At 41.1% G+C, this 21,349-nt stretch overlaps 1 protein-coding gene across 2 annotated transcripts in view; it reads left to right on the forward strand.

The window, feature by feature from the left end:
- FSHR (follicle stimulating hormone receptor) overlaps positions 1 to 21,349 on the forward strand; it is a 179,794-nt gene that overhangs the window by 144,778 nt on the left and 13,667 nt on the right. The window contains exons 5-8 of one of the 2 annotated variants that reach the window (XM_067006939.1): positions 10,276 to 10,347; positions 11,518 to 11,595; positions 17,468 to 17,536; positions 17,648 to 17,722. In XM_067006939.1, coding sequence (XP_066863040.1) covers positions 10,276 to 10,347; positions 11,518 to 11,595; positions 17,468 to 17,536; positions 17,648 to 17,722 — 294 coding nt within the window. The remainder of the gene's footprint in view (positions 1 to 10,275; positions 10,348 to 11,517; positions 11,596 to 17,467; positions 17,537 to 17,647; positions 17,723 to 21,349) is intronic. The other variant, XM_059079132.2, reaches the window with a different exon arrangement.

The raw sequence follows: 21,349 nt of genomic DNA on the forward strand, positions 1-21,349 counted from the left end.
CAGAAAGACAGTCAAGTTGTTATCCATATAATGTCAAATCAGTTAGGTGTGATGAATACAGCTAGTGAATGATTCCTTTTTTGTGCTCATCTCTTGACAGCACATAACACACTGCCTGGCTTGATACACATCGAGCACTTTACATGCGCCAACCACTGTGAAAACGTTGAGTTTTCAGAAGAAACATGATTTCCATCATCATGTCGTTAACAATCTGGTTGAAGAGACAGACGTTGAATAGACACATGAACACAAGATAATATACAGTTGAGAATCTTGATGAATGCTAATAAGGGAAAAGTGCTAAAAAGGAATATGATTATACTGGGAATAAATCGGAACCTTAATTTAGACTGGCAATAAGGGAATTCTTCTCTGAAGAAATGACATTTGTAACTGAACCCTGAAGGATGAGTTGAGGTTGGCCAGGTGAAGTGTGGGTGGTGAGCCTTCCAGATAGAGCATGTGCAAATGCCTAGAAACAAGGAAGAACTTAGTGCATCTGAAGAATTGAACGAAAGCCACTGGTGAAGTGAACTGGGTGAATGGCATGAGTTGAGGGTTCAAGTGTAAGTAGGAAGGAGTATAAATTTTACTATAGGAAACAACTAAAGAAAAGCAGAGGACTAATGCCATCTTATTTACATTTTTTAAAAGAATCCTCTGTGTGCTGTATGGAGAATGGGTTTGAAAAGGCAAGATTAAATGTGTGGAAAGGAGGAGACTATCACAGAAATCTAGAGGAAAGATGATGGTGGCTTGTTCTAGAATGGTGTCAGTCGAGATGGAAGAAATTGTATGGAAATGGAATCTAAGAGGATGTTTAGATGGACTGGATGTTGGGGAATGAGCGTGACGAAGCCAAGTTGAATGTCACATTTCTAACAAATAATTGATAGATGGGAGTGCTGTTCATGAGGAAGAATTGAGAAGGAGCAGCTTTGGGAAAGTGATGGTGGGAACTAGTTTAGTTTGCTATGTCAATGAAACATTCAGAAGAGGATATGTGAAGTAAACTTTAATTAGGATAAACTAGAGAGGTCAGAAGTCAAGTATAAATCTAGGAGTCGTCATCATATTGATACTACTTGAAGCCATGGGAAATGAGACCTTCCCAGCAAGACTATAGAGAAAAAAGGCAGAAGCCTCCGAGTATTTCTAGAGGAGGGGGAGTCAACAACAAAAAAATTAAAAGGAGTAACAAAGAAAGAGGTGGAATAATAGAAAAGTGTGATTGGACAGAAACTAACAGAAGAGAGAGTCTGGCAGAGAGTACTGAATTCTCCTGAAAGGTCTAAAAACATGAGAATTTAAATTGTTCATTAGATTCACTGTTTATGGGTTGGTAGATTTGGGGCATGACAAAAGTAGTTTCAGTGGAGAGGTATAGAATGAAAACAAATCGGAGCATCCTCAACAAATTAAAGAGGAATAGAACATGAGAAAATGAAGATAGCGTATGCAGACAACTCTTTCTAGAAACTTTACTGTAAAGGAAGGAAGAGAAACAAGGCTGGGCTGCAAGTGGAGAGAGATCTGGAGTAAAGGCAAATGGCAACCATCAGTGAGTCTATATAAAATGTGAAATTCAGTACAAGTTAGTATCTGTCTTAGTCTAGGTGATCCAAAATATGTCTGAGCAAGGACTTAACAAGTGAGTATTTTATTTTACATTCAAACTGGAGAAAAGAGATTAGATGACTAAGAAAAGGAGGAATGAGGGAAAGGCAACTCAAGAATATATTATCAGCTGACTGACACCAGGAAATCAAGGCCCAAATATGCTAGAGCCATCTGAGCTGTCATTCAGAATACATTAAGAGTTGTTCACCCAAGGAGTGGAAGAGTTCACCACTAGAAGAGTTGCCCTATGGGGTGCTAACTCCCTTGTACCTCCCAATCTGCCCCATGCCTCAAAATAGTTGAGCAGATTCCCATAAGCATCCCACTCAGAGGTGGTAGAGGAGCCGAGGACACAGAATGAGAGATACCCAGTATAACTGAGAGCCAGTGTCTGCTAAGTTAAATCTGTATGTAGCTGGTTGCTATGGTAACTGCTAGAGTAAAAGATGGAGCTAGAGGACGTGAAGCAGGGCTCAGCGGTGTCTGATATAATATCTACCTTGATATTCACACACTCCACAGCCTTCCCAGTCTGGAAAGATGAAATGGCTTGCATCTAGTTCATGCCAGAGCTGGCACGTACATTCTCCTGATTCCTGGCCTCCAGACCTCCTTGCCTCTGTTTAAGATTAATTACTCCAAATAGCCGTGATACCTGACAAGTAAATTAACTGCATAAGGGTTTTAATACATTCTTCGTGACAGAAGCAAGAAATGTTTTAGAACCAACAACCAATTAACCTAATATTTTATGAGCACATACTGTATTCCCCATCTGCACCAGTAGTATAGATTGTCAAAGAATATTAAGTATGGTCCTTGCTTTGATGTCTCATTAAAAGAATACTGCATAGACCCATGGGAAGAGATCTAAAAATAGTAGAAGGCTGGATATGATTATATAACAAATGTAGAATAAGCCTGTGTCAAGCTAGCAGATATTTAGTTATGGCAATGTTTCTGTTGGAACTTCTCTGAGTAGAATCTCAGAGGTGATGGAGAGCAATCATGAAAGTTATTTGTTTTGGTTAGAAACTTCAAACTCCAAATGTTAACAGAAGCTATCTCTGGGTAGTGAAACTAGAAGTGATTTTTACTGTCTGCTGTAGATGTTTCCATATTTTCCATAAGTTTCACAATACATATGTATTACTTTTATATTCAAAGAATATACTTTTAAAAATAACCAAAGGATGTTGAGCCACTACAACTCTCATACACTGCTAGTGAGAGTGCAAAATGGTACAGCCACTTTGGAAAACAGTTTGGCAGTTTCTAATAAAGTTAAACATACACTTACCATCGACCTAGTAATCCCACTCATAGGTATTTACCCAAGAAAAGTAGAAATGTTCCCCTTCTTCCTCCCTCCCTTCCTCTGTCAGTCTCAGTCTCTGTCTCTGTCTCTCTCTCTCTCTCTCTCTCACACACACACACAAACTATACACATATGTTTAAAGCAGCTTTTTTATAATCACAAAAACTGGAAACAACCTATGTGTCCTTCAACCTATGAATGAATAAACAAACTGTGGTATATCCATACAATGGAAGACTAATCTGCAATAAAAAACAGCAAACTACTGGGACTTCCCTGTGGTCCACTGGGTAAGACTCCACACTCCCAATGCAGGGGGCCCAGGTTCAATCCCTGGTCAGGGAACTATATCCCACATGCATGCCACAACTAAGACCCAGAGCAGCCAAAATAAATTAAATAAATATTTTTTTTTTAAAAAAACAGTGAACTACTGATATATACAATAACATGGAAGAATCTCAAATGCATGATACTGTATGAAAGAAGTTCCATAACATATGGTTGCACTGATATGACATTTTGGAAAAGGCAAAATTATAGAAATAGAAACTGATCAGTGGTTGGTAGGGATAGGAAGTAGAAGGAGAGGTAACTACAAAGGGCAACACAACATAACTTGGAGGGTTCTGAAAGTTGGCTGTATCTTGAGTGTGCCAGTATTTAAACAGCTGTATATGCTTGTGTTCACTCAGGTCTCTACACAAAACAATTTATTTTTCAGTGTGAAAATTTTTAAAGTAAATGACACAACAAATTCTTAACAAAAGCACGTTAACAGATCTTTCCCACAAATGAAAAACAAAGGGAGACGATCTCAAGGGCTGTTGAAATAATTAAAGGAAGAACTGACCAAGATGGGTTCTGTGTGGATCACTGGGAACCAAGAAGGAGCAAAACATCTGAGAACCATTACAGGGAACCTGTAGGGAGAATGCATTGGCTTTCTGAAGACAGAAGCAGAGAACAAGACACTAAAGTCTACTTTAGAATCATAAACCCAAAAGACACACGATCTTTCACAATGATGAGTGCACTGGTGAAGGTTCCTTAGCTTGCAGGCAACTAAGACCAACTTTGTCTGAGGTAAGGCACACAGAGAAAAGGGAAATGGGAGTGGGAAGTAACTGGAAGGATTCTGAGTAACCCACAGGAGCCCGGGAAATGCTGAAGAACAGTGTGTCAGACAACTCTCATGGGTCAACTTGAAAATCTTTTTCACTACTGCTGTGGAAGCAAGTTCCACCCAAATTTCAACCAGCTTAATGCAGCTTAACTACAACTGTATAGCAGCTACTCTGGCCTTGTGTACCTCTCATTCCTAGTCCGGGGGCTTCTTCTATACCACTGTAAGTGATGCCCAGTAGGAACTAGCTGGGTACCCACAAGTGTGCAAGTCAGAGTGGAGTTAACACCATGGGGATACCTTCCACCAACAGGAAATAGTACTCTGTGGATAAATGCCTCCCATTTTCCCCATTCAGAGCAATAGTTCTGATACTCATTTTGAAAATCTCCTAAGTCAAGTCCTTGGCATTAAAGACCAGTCACTAGTAGTGGTGGACAACTCAATACAGTACAATAACTCATTTTTGCACTGACTATCTTTTTTCCATCTCTGTTTCATTCCACCTGTCCCAAACTCTCTGAACACATATTATCAAATATATTAACTGCAAGCCAGCCTTTATCTCAGGCTCTGCTTCCTGGGGAACCCAGGAAGACACACAGACCTTGGGAATGATCCAATATAGCTCTGGAAATCTCAGTTATAGAAATATGTGGACTATCACTTGAAAGTGATGGTATCAGAGGACTCACCTGTAACCAACCTTCAACTTCTTGCCAGGAGAGAGTCTGATGGGCCCAGCTTAGGTCACATACATACTCTGGGGTCAAAGGATATGGAACTCATGCCCTAATCTCAACAGAATCACTTGGAGAAGAGGCAGTTCTTCAAAGAGAATGTGGAGATTGGAAACAGGGGATGATTTAGGAAAATTCTGTTGTCTAGTTGCAAGTTGCTTTTGGATCATGTTAATTTATCTTTTTTTAAAGATAACATTAACATTAAACGCCCAACATTCAAATTACAGGGGTCCCAGAGAAGAAGAGAAAAAGAAAGGTACTGAGAAAATATTTGAAAAGATTATAGTTGAAAACATCCCTAATATGGGAAAGGAAATAGTTAATCAAGTCCAGGAAGCACAGAGAGTCCCATACAGGATAAATCCAAGGATAAAAACACCAAGGCACATATTAAACTATCAAAAGTTAAATACAAAGAAAACATATTAAAAGCAGCAAGAGAAAAACAACAAATAACACACAAGGAAATCCCCATAAGGTCAACAGCTGATCTTGCAGCAGAAACTCTGCAAGCCAGAAGGGAGTGGCAGGACATATGTAAAGTGATGAAGGAGAAAAACCTACAACCAAGATTACTCTACTCAGCAAGGATCTCATTCAGACTTGACAGAGAAATTAAAAGCTTTACAGACAAGCAAAAGCTAAAAGAATTCAGCACCACCAAACCAGCTTTACAACAAATGCTAAAGGAACTTCTCTAGGCAAGAAACACAAGAGAAGGAAAAGACCTACAATAACAAACCCAAAACAATTAAGAAAAGGGGAATAGGAACATACATATCTATAATTACCTTAAATGTAAATGGATTAAATGCTCCCACCAAAAAACACAGACTCACTGAATGGATACAAAAACAAGACCCATATATATGCTGTCTACAAGAGACCCACTTCAGACCTAGGGACACATACAGACTGAAAGTGAGGGGATGGAAAAAGATATTCCATGCAAACGGAAATCAAAAGAAAGCTGGATAGCAATTCTCACATCAGACAAAATTGACTTCAAAATAAAGACTATTACAAGAGACAAAGAAGGACACTACATAATGATCAAGGGATCGATCCAAGAAGAAGCTATAACAATTGTAAATATTTATGCACCCAACATAGGAGCACCTCAATACATAAGGCAAATACTAACAGCCATAAAAGGGGAAATCAACAGTAACACAATCATAGTAGGGGACTTTAACACCCCACTTTCACCAGTGGACAGATCATCCAAAATGAAAATAAATAAGGAAGAACAAGCTTTAAACAAGATGGACTTAATTGATACTTATAGGACATTCCATCCAAAAAAAAAAAAAAAACAATACACAATCTTCTCAAGTGCTCATGGAACATTCTCAAGGATAGATCATATCTTGGGTCACAAATCAAGCCTTGGTAAATTTAAGAAAACTGAAATCGTATCAAGTATCTTTTCCAACCACAACGCAATGAGACTAGATATCAATTACAGAAAAAGCTCTGTAAAAAATACAAACACATGAAGGCTAAACAATACACTACTTAATAACAAAGTGATCACTGAATAAATCAAAGAGAAAATTTAAAAATACCTAGAAACAAATACAATGGAGACACAATAACCCAAAACCTATGGGATGCAGCAAAAGAAGTTCTAAGAGGGAAGTTCATAGCAATACAATCCTACCTTAAGAAACAGGTAACATCTTGAATAAACAACCTACCCATACACCTAAAGCAATTAGAGAAAGAAGAACAACAACAACAAAAAAAACCAAAATTAGCAGAAGGAAAGAAATCATAAAGATCAGATCAGAAATAAATGAAAAAGAAATGAAGGAAACTATAGCAAAGATCAATAAAACTAAAAGCTGCTTCTTTGAGATGTTAAACAAAATTGATAAACTATTAGCCAGACCCATCAAGAAAAAAAGGGAGAAGAGCCAAATCAACAGAATTAGAAATGAAAATGGAAAAGTAACAACTGACACTGCAGAAATACAAAGGACCATGAGAGATTACTACAAGCAACTCTATGCCAATAAAATGGACAACTGGGAAGAAATGGACAAATTCTTAGAAAAACACAACCTTCTGAGACTAAACTAGGAAGAAACAGAAAACATGAACAGACCAATCATAAGCAGTGAAATTGAAACTGTGATTAAAAATCTTCCAACAAGGGCTTATCTGGTGGTGCAGTGGTGGGAGTCTGCCTGCCGACGCAGGGGACGCGGGTTCGTGCCCCAGTCTGGGAGGATCTCACATGCCGCGGAGTGGCTGGGCCCGTGAGCCATGGCCGCTGAGCCTGTGTGTCCAGAGCCTGTGCTCCGCAGCAGGAGGGGCCATAGCAATGAGAGGCCCGCATACGGCAAAAAAAAAAAAAAAAAAATCTTCCAACAAACAAAAGCCCAGGACCAGATGGCTTCACAGGTGAATTCTATCAAACATTTAGAGAAGAGCTAACACCTATCCTTCTCAAACTCTTCCAAAAGATAGCAGAGGGTGGAACACTCCCAAACTCATTCTACGAGGTCACCATCACCCTGATACCAAAACCAGACAAAGATGTCACAAAGAAAGAAAACTACAGGCTAATATCACTGATGAACATAGATGCAAAGATCCTCAACAAAATACTAGCAAACAGAATCCAACAACACATTAAAAGAATCATACACCATGATCAAGTGGGGTTTATTCCAGGAATGCAAGGATTCTTCAAAATATGCAAATCAATCAATGTGATACACCATATTAAAAAATTGAAGGAGAAAAAACATATGATCATCTCAATCAATGCAGAGAAAGCTTTTGACAAAATTCAACATCCATTTATGATAAATACCCTGCAGAAAGTAGGCATAGAGGGAACTTTCCTCAACATAATAAAGGCCATATATGACAAACCCACAGCCAGCATCGTTCTCAATAGTGAAAAACTGAAACCATTTCCACTAAGATCAGGAACAAGACAAGGTTGCCCACCCTCACCACTATTATTCAACACAGCTTTGGAAGTTCCAGCCACAGCAATCAGAGAAGAAAAAGAAATAAAAGGAATACAAATTGGAAAAGTAGAAGTAAAGCTGTCACTATTTGCAGATGACATGATACTATACAAAGAGAATCCTAAAGATGCTACCAGAAAACTACTAGAGCTAATCAATGAATTTGGTAAAGTAGCAGGATACAAAATTAATGCACAGAAATCTCTGGCATTCCTATACACTAATGATGAAAAATCTGAAAGTGAAATTATGAAAACACTCCCATTTACAACTGCAACAAAAAGAATAAAATATCTAGGAATAAACCTACCTAAGCAGACAAAAGACCTGTATGTAGAAAATTATAAGACACTGATGAAAGAAATTAAAGATGATACAAATAGATGGAGAGATATACCATGTTCGTGGATTGGAAGAATCAACATTGTGAAAATGACTCTACTACCCAAAGCAATCTATGGATTTAATGCAATCCCTATCAAACTACCACTGGCATTTTTCACAGAACTAGAACAAAAAATTTCACAATCTGTATGGAAACACAAAAGACCCTGAATAGCCAAAGCAATCTTGAGAACGAAAAATGGAGCTGGAGGAATCATGCTCCTGGACTTCAGACTATACTACAAAACTACAGTAATCAAGACAGTATGGTACTGGCACAAAAACAGAAATATATATCAATGGAACAGGATAGAAAGCCAAGATATCAACCCATGCATATATGGTCACCTTATCTTTGATAAAGAAGGCAAGAATATAGAGTGGAGAAAAGACAGCCTCTTCAATAAGTGATGCTGGGAAAACTGGACAGCTACATGTAAAAGTATGACATTAGAACACTCCCTAACACCATACACAAAAATAAGTTCAAAATGGATTAAAAACGTAAATGTAAGGCCAGAAACTATCAAATTCTTAGAGGAAAACATAGGCAGAACACTCTGTGACATAAATCACAGCAAGATCCTTTTTGACCCATCTCCTAGAGAAATGGAAATCAAAACAAAAATAAACAAATGGGACCTAATGAAACTTCAAAGTTTTTGCACAGCAAAGGATACCATAAACAAGACCAAAAGACAACCCTCAGAATGGGAGAAAATAGTTGCAAATGAAGCAACTGACAAAGGATTAATCTCCAAAATTTACAAGCAGCTCATACAGCTCAATAACAAAAAAACAAACAACCCAATCCAAAAATGGGCAGAAGACCTATATAGACATTTCTCCAAAGAAGATATACAGATTGCCAACAAACACATGAAAGAATGCTCAACATCATTAATCCTTAGAGAAATGCAAATCAAAACTACAATGAGGTATCATCTCACACTGGTCAGATTGGCCATCATCAAAAAATCTAGAAACAATAAATGCCGGAGAGGGTGAGGAGAAAAGGGAACACTCTTGCACTGTTGGTGGGAATGTAAATTGATACAGCCACTATGGAGAACAGTATGGAGTTTCCTAAAAAAACTACAAATAGAACTACCATACGACCCAGCAATCCCACTACTGGGCATACACCCTGAGAAAACCATAATCCAAAAAGAGTCATGTACCAAAATGTTCATTGCAGCTCTATTTACAGTAGCCAGGATATGGAAGCAACCTAAGTGTCCATCCATAGATGAACAGATAAAGAAGTTGTGGCACATATATACAATGGAATATTACTCAGCCATAAAAAGAAACAAAATTGAGTTATTTGTAGTGAGGTGGATGGACCTAGAGTCTGTCATACAGAGTGAAGTAAGTCAGAAAGAGAAAAAGAAATACCGTAAGCTAACACATATATATGGAATCTAAGAAAAAAAAAAAAAAAAAAAGGTCATGAAGAACCTAGGGGCAAGTTGGGAATAAAGACAGAGACCTACTAGAGAATGGACTTGAGGATATGGGGAGGGGGAAGGGTAAGCTGTGACAAAGTGAGAGAGTGGCATGGACATATATACACTACCAAACATAGGGTGGATAGCTACTGGGAAGCAGCCGCATAGCACAGGGAGATCAGCTCGGTGCTTTGTGACCACCTAGTGGGGTGGGATAGGGAGGGTGGGAGGGAGGGAGACGCAAGAGGGAAGAGATATGGGAACATATGTATATATATAGCTGATTCACTTTGTTGTAAAGCAGAAACTAACACACCATTGAAAAGCAATTATACTCCAATAACGATGTTAATTTAAAAAAAAAAAAAAAAAAAAAAAAAAAAAGGTGTGCCTTGTGGCATACTAGCACATCTTTGTGCCTGAAGAGTAAGTTTCCTTTCTCTAAAGTATCAGTAGCTTCCCAGACCCTGGTTAGAGCCTTAAAATAGAAAACATTAGTATGATTCAGGTGTATTATGGGATTTTCTGGTAGGTTTTTCTGAAAGCTCAAAATTAATATTTTGAATTTGGAAAGCTGAGACTCTAGCAATTGTTAAAATAGCCAGCTTCATTTTTCACTCACTCTCAGTTTGTCTCTTTCTAGGTTAATATCGAACACAGGTATTAAGCACTTGCCAGCTGTTCACAAGATTCAATCTCTCCAAAAGATTTTACTGTAAGTTTGAAGAGTGGTTACCAACTCTTTACTCAATAGCTGTCCTGCCCAACAGGCTCTCGGCCTGTAATATGCACTGTGTAGTCTGTATCCTCCACACATGTTGCTCTGGGTGAGCAGAGGTAGGAAGGCAAACAGCAAGTGTCCTCGGTTTTACCTTAAGACCAGCTAATCTCAGTTTGGAGAAAGTCAGCAGGCTCCTCAGCAAGACAGTTGTCAACAGAGCCAGCTTGTAGCAAATCAGGAAGTCTCCCCCTTCTTCACTATTTAGTACCTTACATACCTCCCACCTGTAACTCCCCTTTGTCTTCCACCATCCTCTCCTCTTCCCTCCAGAATTCCCATGCTGCCCTAAGCATAAAGAAACCACCTGACAAACTCACACTGAAGTGTTAATGACGATGTATTTTGAAAGAGCAAGAGAAAAGGCAAATTTATTTTCAATAGTGAAACTGTAAGAATGTGGACAGACCCAAAAGGAAGAGGTAGAGAAGAGATGCAATGAGCTAAGGGACGAAGGAGAGAGGGAGGGAGAGGGAAAACTAGAGAATATCACCCATTTCTCAACTTGTTCCAAGCAATTTACTCCTTTTATATTTACGTGTTAGACCAGACGCAACAGGGAAGTTTCAGAGGATGAGGGGTACAAACAGAAAACCGAGACTTTCTTCATCCTTTCAGTCAGGAGGAGAAAAACCAATGATAAAAATTTCTGTGACCCAAGGAGAACAAGAGGAAGGAAACTAGCTTTGAGCAGGGGATTGCGATGGAGGAAGATGAAGGCCCAAGTAAGGTGAATGGAGAAGTTTGGTATGGAGATGAAAGGTCAGCTTAAGTGACTTTGTCCTATTGATCCGGTACCAACTGTGGAGGCAAGGATAATAAATGAGTCTGTTAGAACCTCAGCACAGTTGAATTAGCTAAGAAGACTTTCAGAGAGGGAAGAGACTGCATGTCTGCAATTCCATTGTTAAGAAGAACTGATACACTAAAGGTAAATGAGATGCCATTCACTTCCCAAACATTGAGTTCATCATTCATCCTTCAGAACAATAGCTATTCAAACATTACCTCAGCTAAAGACTACACCATGCCAAGTAGACTACTTGTGGGGAGGTGACATGGAGTAGAGCTGACATAAATACCTAATTTGTCTGTACTTTCTTCTAGAGACGTTCAAGATAATATAAACATCCACACAGTTGAAAGAAATTCTTTCGTGGGGCTAAGTTTTGAAAGTATGATTCTGTAAGTAAAGGAAAAAACTCCAATGGAGGAACATTTGGTTTTTCATGTAATGATTTCTTTCTCATAATGGTATGCTCCTTTTTTTGTTTGGGTAACTTTGGCATTTCACCATTCCAGTTTCTCTCTGGTTCTGTGTTTTTCTCTCATTTCCCATCTTTACATTTCCAAATCACGACATGGACACACGTTAATAATTTATGATTCTGTGGTACAATTCAAGTATTTAAAATTGCTCTTTGAATGATGGTCTCCTGTGATGCAACATCTGTTCTGAGGGCCAGAATAACTCACACATCAATAAAGCTTGTTATTGGCTGGCAAGGCTTTTGTTGCCCAAAGAAAAAGACCAAGAAGGAGTCTGATTCAAGAAGACATGGATATTCCCTCATAACCATGCCAAGCAGCTTCTGTTCAGACCCACGCTGAGCATATAAGATGACTTCTCATTTTCTTGGAAAAATCACGTTTTTTAATGAGCTTGAGTTAATCTCTCTGACTTTTGGGTAAGTTTTTAAATGCACTCTGCATTGTTAATGGACTACCTTCTAATTGTTTGTGCCACTAGCCTGAGTGGCAGTTTACCCGCTTCCCGAGATGGCCAGGAAATACGGCACTAGGGATTACCCAAGTGTTTGTGGGATCCGTGGAAGTTAGATGCATAGAATGACATTTGGGGAACTGGTAATTGCAATTACATCTGTGAGAAAAGTATTTTCTCTTTACATTTCACAAATGTTGTGTTTTTTAAAAAATATTCATGTGTTTCAATATGCTGATATGTACAAAAGGTAAGTTCTAGTCCAGAAAGAATTTTAGTCTTTTTCAAAACAATAATATGATTTAGAGACCCATCTATACCAAAAAAACAAAAAAACAAAAAAAGCAAAAAAAAAAAAGGAGCAAGGTGGAGGGAGGGGGCCAGAGAGAAACAGTAGGCAGAGATGAGAACATATTGAAGAATAAAGCTAAGCACAGTATTTGATGTAAATTTATTACAGAGAACAACAGAAAAGGTTTGAAAGAGATTAGCAAAGAAATAGGATGTATGAAGGAAAACAAAATCAAAGGCCTGTATTCAGAGTACAAAACAGTAGGACAAAATTGTAGGTAATACCTAAACTTTTCACTTAATATGCTCATGATATTTGGAATCTCTGTGTGTATGTGTGGGGGGGGGGAGAGTTGATGGGGTGTGAGAAGTATGAGGGAAAGGGAAAGGGAAAGCAAAAGAAAAAAGCAGCATGAAATATGTGCAAAATAAAAGCAATTGTTCTAAGCATAAAGAAGATATAATGTGATCTGATGCGAGACTTGAAGGAAGAGTTAAATGAGGGAAGGAAGGTGGGTGAGAAAGGATGTTGGGTCAAAGATGGCCCTTAAAAGATGAGTGGGATTTAGCCACAGCACTGGCAAAGGACGAAGAGAGGAAACAGAATCTTCAAGGCCAAGGAGGTTAAAAAAAAAAAAGCTAAAAAGGAACTTTTGGAAAATAGTGAGTACCTGAGTAATACCGGCCTGGTGTGTTGCAGCAAAAGGACTCCTTGGCTACATAATGGAGGGAGGGGATTAGTGATAAATGTAATCAGTTGTACCTGGACACTTGTGCTTCTTTAAATGTTGCTCTAGGGACTTCCCTGGTGGTGCAGTGGTTAAGAATCCGCCTGCCAATGCAGGGGACACGGGTTTGAGCCCTGGTCTGGGAAGATCCCACATGCCACGGAGCAACTAAGCCTGTGTGCCACAACTACTGAGCCTGTGCTCTAGAGCCCGTGCTCTAGAGCCCACGAGCCACAGCTACTGAGCTGACATGCCACAACTACTGAAGCCCACGTGCCTAGAGCCCGTGCTCCACAACAAGAGAAGCCACCGCAATGAGAAGCCCACGCACCGCAACGAAGAGTAGCCCCCGCTTGCTGCAACTAGAGAGAAGCCAGCACGCAGCAACGAAGACCCAACGCAGCCATAAATAAATAAATAAATAAATTTATATTCAAAAAAGAAAAAAAGTTGCTCTAAACATGTGTCATTTTTAAATATAGTGATTCAAAATTAGTTCATGTGGCAAGTTTATTAATAGAGGTATTTTTTTGGCCACGGCACATGGCTTGTGAGATCTTAGTTCCCTGACCTGAGATTGAACCCAGGCCACGGCAGTGAAAGCACAGAGTCCTAACACTAGACCACCAGGGAACTCCCAGAGTATTTTTATAGAAACTATATAAGTGGTAACCTGAAATTAATACAATGTTAGATATCAATTATCTCAATTTTTTTTTAAGTCCGTTTGTACTAATAACGTTCTCACAGTTTTGCATACTGATACACATCCTTTTTGTGCAGAACATAAGACAGAAGGCAATCTGCCCTGATCTACCTAGTCTTAACTTTTCCTAAGTGGAGGAACAGAATTTGAGGAAGTAAGAACTTTGGAGAGTGTCCCGCAAGCCCAAAACTACAAAAGAAGCATAGAGATCATAGCCACTGTTCACTGATTCCTGTCCACGGATACTGTGTGGTTTCCCAGAATTGAGAGCATACTTTCCCAGCGAGGACAGCTTTCTTAAGAGTCAGCATTTCTCAGACATGTCTCTAAAGGATAAATTCACATTTGTGAGAAAAGCATCTTTTTCTTTTCTTTTTTTTTTTTTTAACCCCAGATGGCCCTTAATCCATAGATAACAGAATCAGAAGATCCACACTCGCCACAATTTAAGTCTCCAGTTGTTCTTAGTCCAGGCCATATGTCTGGATGCAGGGGCACTTTCTCCTCCTAGGGGCATCCAAGGGTACTCAGGGGAAAAAAAAAAAAAAAAAGCCTGGCGAAATGGCTCTGATGACTGGAAAAGCTTTCTATACATTGGCATCTTTCAAAATCGTGAAGCCCTGTTCTATATATATAAATATATATTGTTTTAAAAACAGCCCAACAATGAAGGATTATCAGACACTTGGCTAGCAGCCACCCCTACTCTGCCCTGCAACCAGAAAGTCTGAACAGGGAAGTTCCTAGCTATGGCCGACCAGCAGAATGGGCTAATTCAGAAGAGATAAAATGAGGTTACATGTGTGCCATCTCCCAGCATAGCCCGACCACAGGAGCTGCTCACTTCCTATGCGTTTCTTCCCTTCCTCAACTGGCTTCCATCTCACTTGCCTGCCCCTCAAAGAGATTTCATGGGCCAGGTCCCTCAGCACCTTCATTCTTTAGGATGAGGGCAGACTGCTTCTGGAGCCTCCTGAGCCTGCACTGAGTGAACACACTAGGGAAGGGACAAAACAAAACGACTAAGGAAAGCATGATTCAGTTATTCCTTAGCTGACGCTCTGCCCTGTTTGTCGTCACCATCATCATGAGGTTGGTTTTGTTTTGTTTTGTCGGTACGCGGGCCTCTCACTGTTGTGGCCTCTCCCGTTGCGGAGCACACGCTCCGGACGCGCAGGCTCACTGGCCATGGCTCACGGGCCCAGCCGCTCCATGGTATGTGGGATCTTCCCGGACCAGGGCACGAACCCGTGTACCCTGCATAGGCAGGCGGACTCTCAACCACTGCACCACCAGGGAAGCCCCCGAGGTTGGTTTTAAAACCAGCACTACCTCTCTTAAGAAACTAGGCATATAGGTGATAAATATCAGCTTCTCTGGTAGTAGTTTGAGAGTCTTACAGCCTAATGTAAACCCAGGGCAAGAATTCTGTACATAATATGTTTTTTGCATGATCTGTTGACGACATCAAAAAATGCCACCCGCTCCCCATGTAATGGCATCTATTGATTAAGAAAATCCATAAAAATAAAGTGCTACTTTAAATATAATAATTCTTTTAAATTAGTCTGCATTTTATTTAATCATAGCAACATCTATTTGCATGACATATACATGCAGAAAATGTTAATTATCTAGTCTATAGAAAAAAAGATAGGTAGAACTCATATGGATTTGCACACTGCTTTTGTTGGGTTAAGGGTCAGCCAACAACACCCAATGGGGCACATCTGGCCCCTGATCTAGGACTAGCTTTTTTTTTTTTTTTTTTTTTTTTTTTTTTTTTTTTTTTTTTTTTTTTTGCGGTATGCGGGCCTCTCACTGTTGTGGCCTCTCCCATTGCGGAGCATAGGCTCCGGACGCGCAGGCCTAGTGGCCATGGCTCACGGGCTTAGTTGCTCCGCGGCATGTGGGATCTTCCCGGACCAGGGCACGAACCCGTGTCTCCTGCATCGGCAGGCGGATTCTCAACCGCTGCGCCACCAGGGAAGCCCTAGGACTAGCTTTTATAAGTGAAGATTTTGATGGTAGGGAACACAGACACTAAACCTAAATGAAGCAAAATATTACCCCCAACAAAAGAAAAAGAATCATTCTTTTCAATAGTAGACCTATACTAAAAAAAAAAATTGCGCTCAGTTATTACTATTATACTTTAAGTTTAGTTAATAAAAATTTCATGGCAACCGTTTTATAAGTACCTATATAAAGTACCTATGTAACAATAATATTCTCATTTCACCTCTTAACCCCACAAAACCTAAAATTTATTATTGGGCCTCCTATAGAAAAAGTTTGCTGACCCATTTGTTTGATCCAAAACCCCCAGGATCCACCTCCCACAGGTTAGGGGCAGCTGCTCCAGCGACTGTCACCCACCCGGGAATAGGCTGACAAATCAGTCAGGAGGCTGGATGTGCTGGGGACACTTGGGCAGGAGTGGGGCAGGCAGGACTTGGGATGCACAGACACTTCTTGGCCATCGGAAGCCACCAATTTGTTGCTAATGTTTTGAAAGACTTGCATTGCTTCTGTGTGGATTTTCAGCTAACTGGCTTTCAGGAGGAAGAAAAACACACGCAGTTGTCCTCCTGTGATTTTAAGCGTGTTGAGCTACCCACTGCAGCACCGGAAACCATCGATGTCCTGAACACACGGAAACTTCTCTGGGTCAGCTTTTGGAACAGTGTTATTTGTACACCTACTGAGCCTGACAAGGGAAAGGACCTGAGAGCAAATCAAGAGCAACGGATCAGAGGCTCTTCAGGCTAAGCTCTCCCGACCTTGGATTTCTGTTTTTGTTTTCAGATCCATCTAGGGGCACAGCAATGCAGAGCTGTCAGCCCAAGGTGTCCTTGGGCTCCCCTGTCCAGGCAAACCTGCTCACTGACCTTCTTGGCACAATCAGGATGACTGTTCCACATCCAGCACCCCCCTCCCCCAGAGCCTCCCCCTGCGCCCACCCACACAACCTCACCCCGCCACAGCCCACAGTCTCTATCACTGATTTCTCTTCCTTTCTGGCTTAACCCAGAGCCACCTCCTCAAACCTCCAATAACCAAGTCCCTGTAGGTCACAGGAGATGGGCAGGTTGTCTGACAGTTTAATTAGATCACTTTTTGATGACAGCCAGGACTGCTGTTGTGAATGAGCCTGAGTGAGAGGCTTAAGGCCATAGAGAAAGGTGATACAATATGTTCTTTCTCTGTCTTATAAACACTTGTTCGATAACTGTATGATTTCTGTCCTTCAGGACGGGACAGATCTTTGTCTGCTCTCTCCATAGCATTGTCTCTGCACACAACTGATGTGTGCAAAGACCTTCTGGGATCCAGGCTGCTATGCCTAAGTGTGCCTTCTCAAAATTAAATTTCATTTATTTCTCTGAATAAGTAATACATGCACATAACGCAAACTTCCAATGTTACAAAAGGTTATACAGTGATAAATCAGTCTCCCTTCCACCCCATCCCCAAGCTTTAAGGGTGGTAATTTTATTTATGTCACTGACCTGGACTGTCTGACCCTGCCCCAGTGCTTCCAATTATGAAACCCATGTATTGTTTGCATCTGACAGTATTGGTTTTTTAATGGGTCTTTTATTTCAGATGGCTGAGTAAGAACGGGATTCAAGAAATACACAACTGTGCATTCAATGGAACCCAACTAGATGAGCTGTAAGTAGCCCTGATTATTCTTCCAGGTCATTTAGAGGGAAATGGCTCTTACAACAGTAATGTTTACATGGCTTTGTGTTTCCCTTCTTCTTTCCTCAACTCCATCCCCAGGAATCTAAGTGATAACAATAATTTGGAAGAATTGCCTAATGATGTTTTCCAGGGAGCCTCTGGACCAGTCATTCTGTGAGTAGCTTCCCCCACTTCCGTGTGCAAGAGATCAGCATCTTACGTTAGAAGTCAACTTTCTCCCATTCAGGGAAGCTTATAACACAGGGCTGGCAATTAAGATCAAATTTTGTTTGTGTCATCTGCAAAGATTTATAGGACAATTTAGGGCTGATCCACACTCTAAATTTCAGTAAAGTAGCAACAGTAACAACAACAACTAACATTTAATGAGCACTTACCAAGTCCCAGCCAGTGTTTTAGAAACTTAAGATGAATTTTCTAATTTAATCCTTACAATAACCTCTGTGGTAGGAGCTATTAGTCCCATTTTAGAGAAGAAAAAACGGGCTTCCCTGGAGGGGTCAATTCATCAAAGGTCACAGAAATTTTAGAGCACAGATTCCACACCAAACTGGTCTAACTCATAGTACATTCTTAACCACTCTGCTATACATCTCTTCCCTGAAAGAGAAAAAGCACAGTTCTCCTTCCTCACTCTCAATGTCCAGGAGTTTCCCTCAAACCAGTGAGATATACACACACATTTATTTTTGGATCCTCTTTGTATCGATTCCAGATCTCTTGGGATGCATCCAGTGCCTCACAACCTTGCATCAGCACCTCTCCTCCTATTATTGCTTCCTCATCTCCATTTGTCCCTCCAAGAGTGACTTTCCCCTATTCTCTTCTCATCAGCCCCTGCCCTTCCACAAGGGTCAACCAGCTCTTCCCTGACCATCTCAGCCAACAGTGAATGCCTCCTCCTGTGAATCCCATAGTCTTCATGGCTGCAGGGGCCCAAATCTGCAAGAGCTTTTTAAAAATGTGTTTTCCTAGGCTCCAAGCAAGACCCACTACATCTATTGACAAATGTACTGTAGGAATAAGAAAGGAATCTGGAAGGAAGGAGTTGGATGCAAGAAGAAATAGTGAGCAAAGAAATAGATAAACATGTGACTAGATGTAAAGGTTTGCTAGACGATCCTCATATAGCCTGCCTAAGGCCAGTTGGGGCATTTGGGAGCCACTAGCCAGCACCTCTTACTTGGCAGTCAGTATATATATCATCCACCTATCTACATACCATCTATCAACATCACTTCATTTTCACCAAAGAGCTTATCCAGTTGACCCTTGAACAACACAGGTTTGAACTGAGTCCACTTACATGTGGATATTTTTCAATAAATATATACTCTCTGTGGTTGGTTGAATCCTCGATGTGGAATCATGGATAAGGAGGACAGGGCTACGAAACTTGGGCATCCGTGGATTTTGGTATCTGCGGTGGGTCCTGGAACCAATCCCCAACAGACACCCAGGGGCGACTGTATTCTCCTTCAGTCTGGAACCCATGCATCTCTGGAATGAGATCCTGTATGGTAGAGCAGAAACTCCATAAATGGTTATTACTGATGATAAAGGAGATGTTGTGACCTTACATGGGACTCCGTCTCTTTGAAGAAGTTCAAAGATTACTCCAGAATGCCTGGTTTCAGATAGGCAATATATACAAACGAAGGGAGTGTCCACATGATGAAAGCACAGATGCCAGAGCAGACCACCCAGGTTTAAAACCAGTTCTTCCACCTCTCTAAACCTCGGTTTCCTCACCTAAAAAATGGCAAAAACAATAATACCTATTTCCTAATACTGTTTGAAGCCTAATAATATTATATATGGTGTGTGTGTATATATATATTTATATTTATATATTCACTCATTGATTCACTCACAGATAGACTTTAAGCACCAGCCGTGTGCTATGCACTGTATATAGTGCAAGGAACAGAAGTTTTTCCTCACAGAAAGCTTACATTCTTATAAGGGGGAGTCAGACAATAGAACTAAATATGCAACTTAATAATATCAGGGCACGATGTGCCCTGTGAGGCACCAAGTAGGACACGGGTGTAACAAATGGGAAGCGCCAGGCACAGAGTCCCTGCGTTCCAATATACAGAGTCTTCAGAACTTGTAATGCTTAGTCAATGTTTCTTATTCTTAGCGTACCTGGGAGACAGACAGACTTAGAGAAAGTGCTTTTGATGCCTTTGACCAGCAGAATAGCAGTGTGTCGATTTCACTTAGCTAACTGTCCTGAGGGTTTTCAATGTGCCTAAATAGGCACCTCTATCTGTTACGTAAGAACATACCTGTGACGCGGTAGGTTTTCCTATGTGACCTGTACCAGGTACACTATAAAATCACCGCACCTTAACCACTGTCTGCTACTGAGAACACTCAAGTTGGACAGGATCCCCAACCAGCTCATTACCCAGCTGAGGAAACCAGAGACAGAAACGCGAAGTGACCTGCTATCGATCACACTGCTGCCGTTAAGTGGCAGAGCTGAAACCAGAAACTAGGTCTCTTGCCTTACACTCCATGTAGTGCCAACATACCATGTCACCAAAAGTACATAAACATGTCCAATCAAACATTTAAAAGGGCCCCTAAAATTACCTGTGAACTAAAATAGGGGGGAAGATAACTATGAACACCAGACCCCTGAGCCCAAGAACACCAGTAAGTGACACACACAGCATAGAAGAAAGTCCCCTGCAGTTGACAAGCAGGTCCCAGGCTGAGGCACTGTGCAGTGTGTCTGATCAGTGTTCAGTGGAAAACACAAACATGAATCCACAGCCAGCCCTGCCACGAATGCCGGCAAGAAAGGATGCCGTCATCACCAGCAGTTCTGCAGGGTCCTCGAGTTACAGGCCCATTTTCCACCCTTTTACCACGGAAACAGTGAATAAAATTTATAGAAAATCCAAAGGAATTATGAAGCACTTGCCATGACTTAAAAAGGTAGAGAGTGATAATACATTCAGACATCTTTTCATTTCAACGCATGAGGATATACGTGCAATATCCTGGCCGAAAGCCCAGCCTGTAACTGCTGGTCTCCTCCTCCTCCCCTTACAGGCAAGAGGGTTGATCAGCTTAACAACAAGCCTCCTTTTGGGGGGCTTTCAGGTTAGTCCGCAGATGTCTTACCATCCTCTCTGGCTACTAACCTGGGACTCTAAGGCCTATCCCATCCCCTACTTCTGCAACCTGAGGTGCCAACCCCCGCTAAACCCTGGCCTGAGACCTGCTTGTTTAGTGTGTGCAGAGGCCCAGCCCACGCTGGTGCTGTGGGTTCATGGGTTGGAGAAGGAGTGTGTGCAGACCACTCAGACCACAGTAGATGCGGCTCAGGTTAGGGCTGTGACCGTGGCTTGGGTCAGATTACCCTCCCAGAAAATCAGACTGTGACGTGGATATTTGCATGCAAAAGGTTTACAGGAGAGCGCTCTTGGAGTCTGTGGGGAGTGCTCGATGCACGCAGAAGCAGGCTAACAGGGAAGTTGAACTACAATGCATTTGCAACAGAAGCTTCCGCTAATCCTATGGGGAGCTCTGGCCTTAAGACGGCCCTTCAAAATTGACTGAATTAAGGTAAGGGGCCAGGCCTTTTCATCAACAGTCATTGGGTGCAGGCTGGCCCTGAGAAGGAGCCAAGTCTCGGGTGAGTCAGGCGAGGGCAAATCCCAGAGCAGAACTCGGCTATGGGCCACCTCCGCTGCCCTCAAGCCATGGTTCTAAATTTGACCTTGCATCAGAATCACCCGGCATGCTTGTAAAACCCTAGAT

The sequence above is a fragment of the Kogia breviceps genome, chromosome 11, assembly GCF_026419965.1.
Source record: "Kogia breviceps isolate mKogBre1 chromosome 11, mKogBre1 haplotype 1, whole genome shotgun sequence".
Lineage (NCBI taxonomy): Eukaryota > Metazoa > Chordata > Mammalia > Artiodactyla > Physeteridae > Kogia > Kogia breviceps.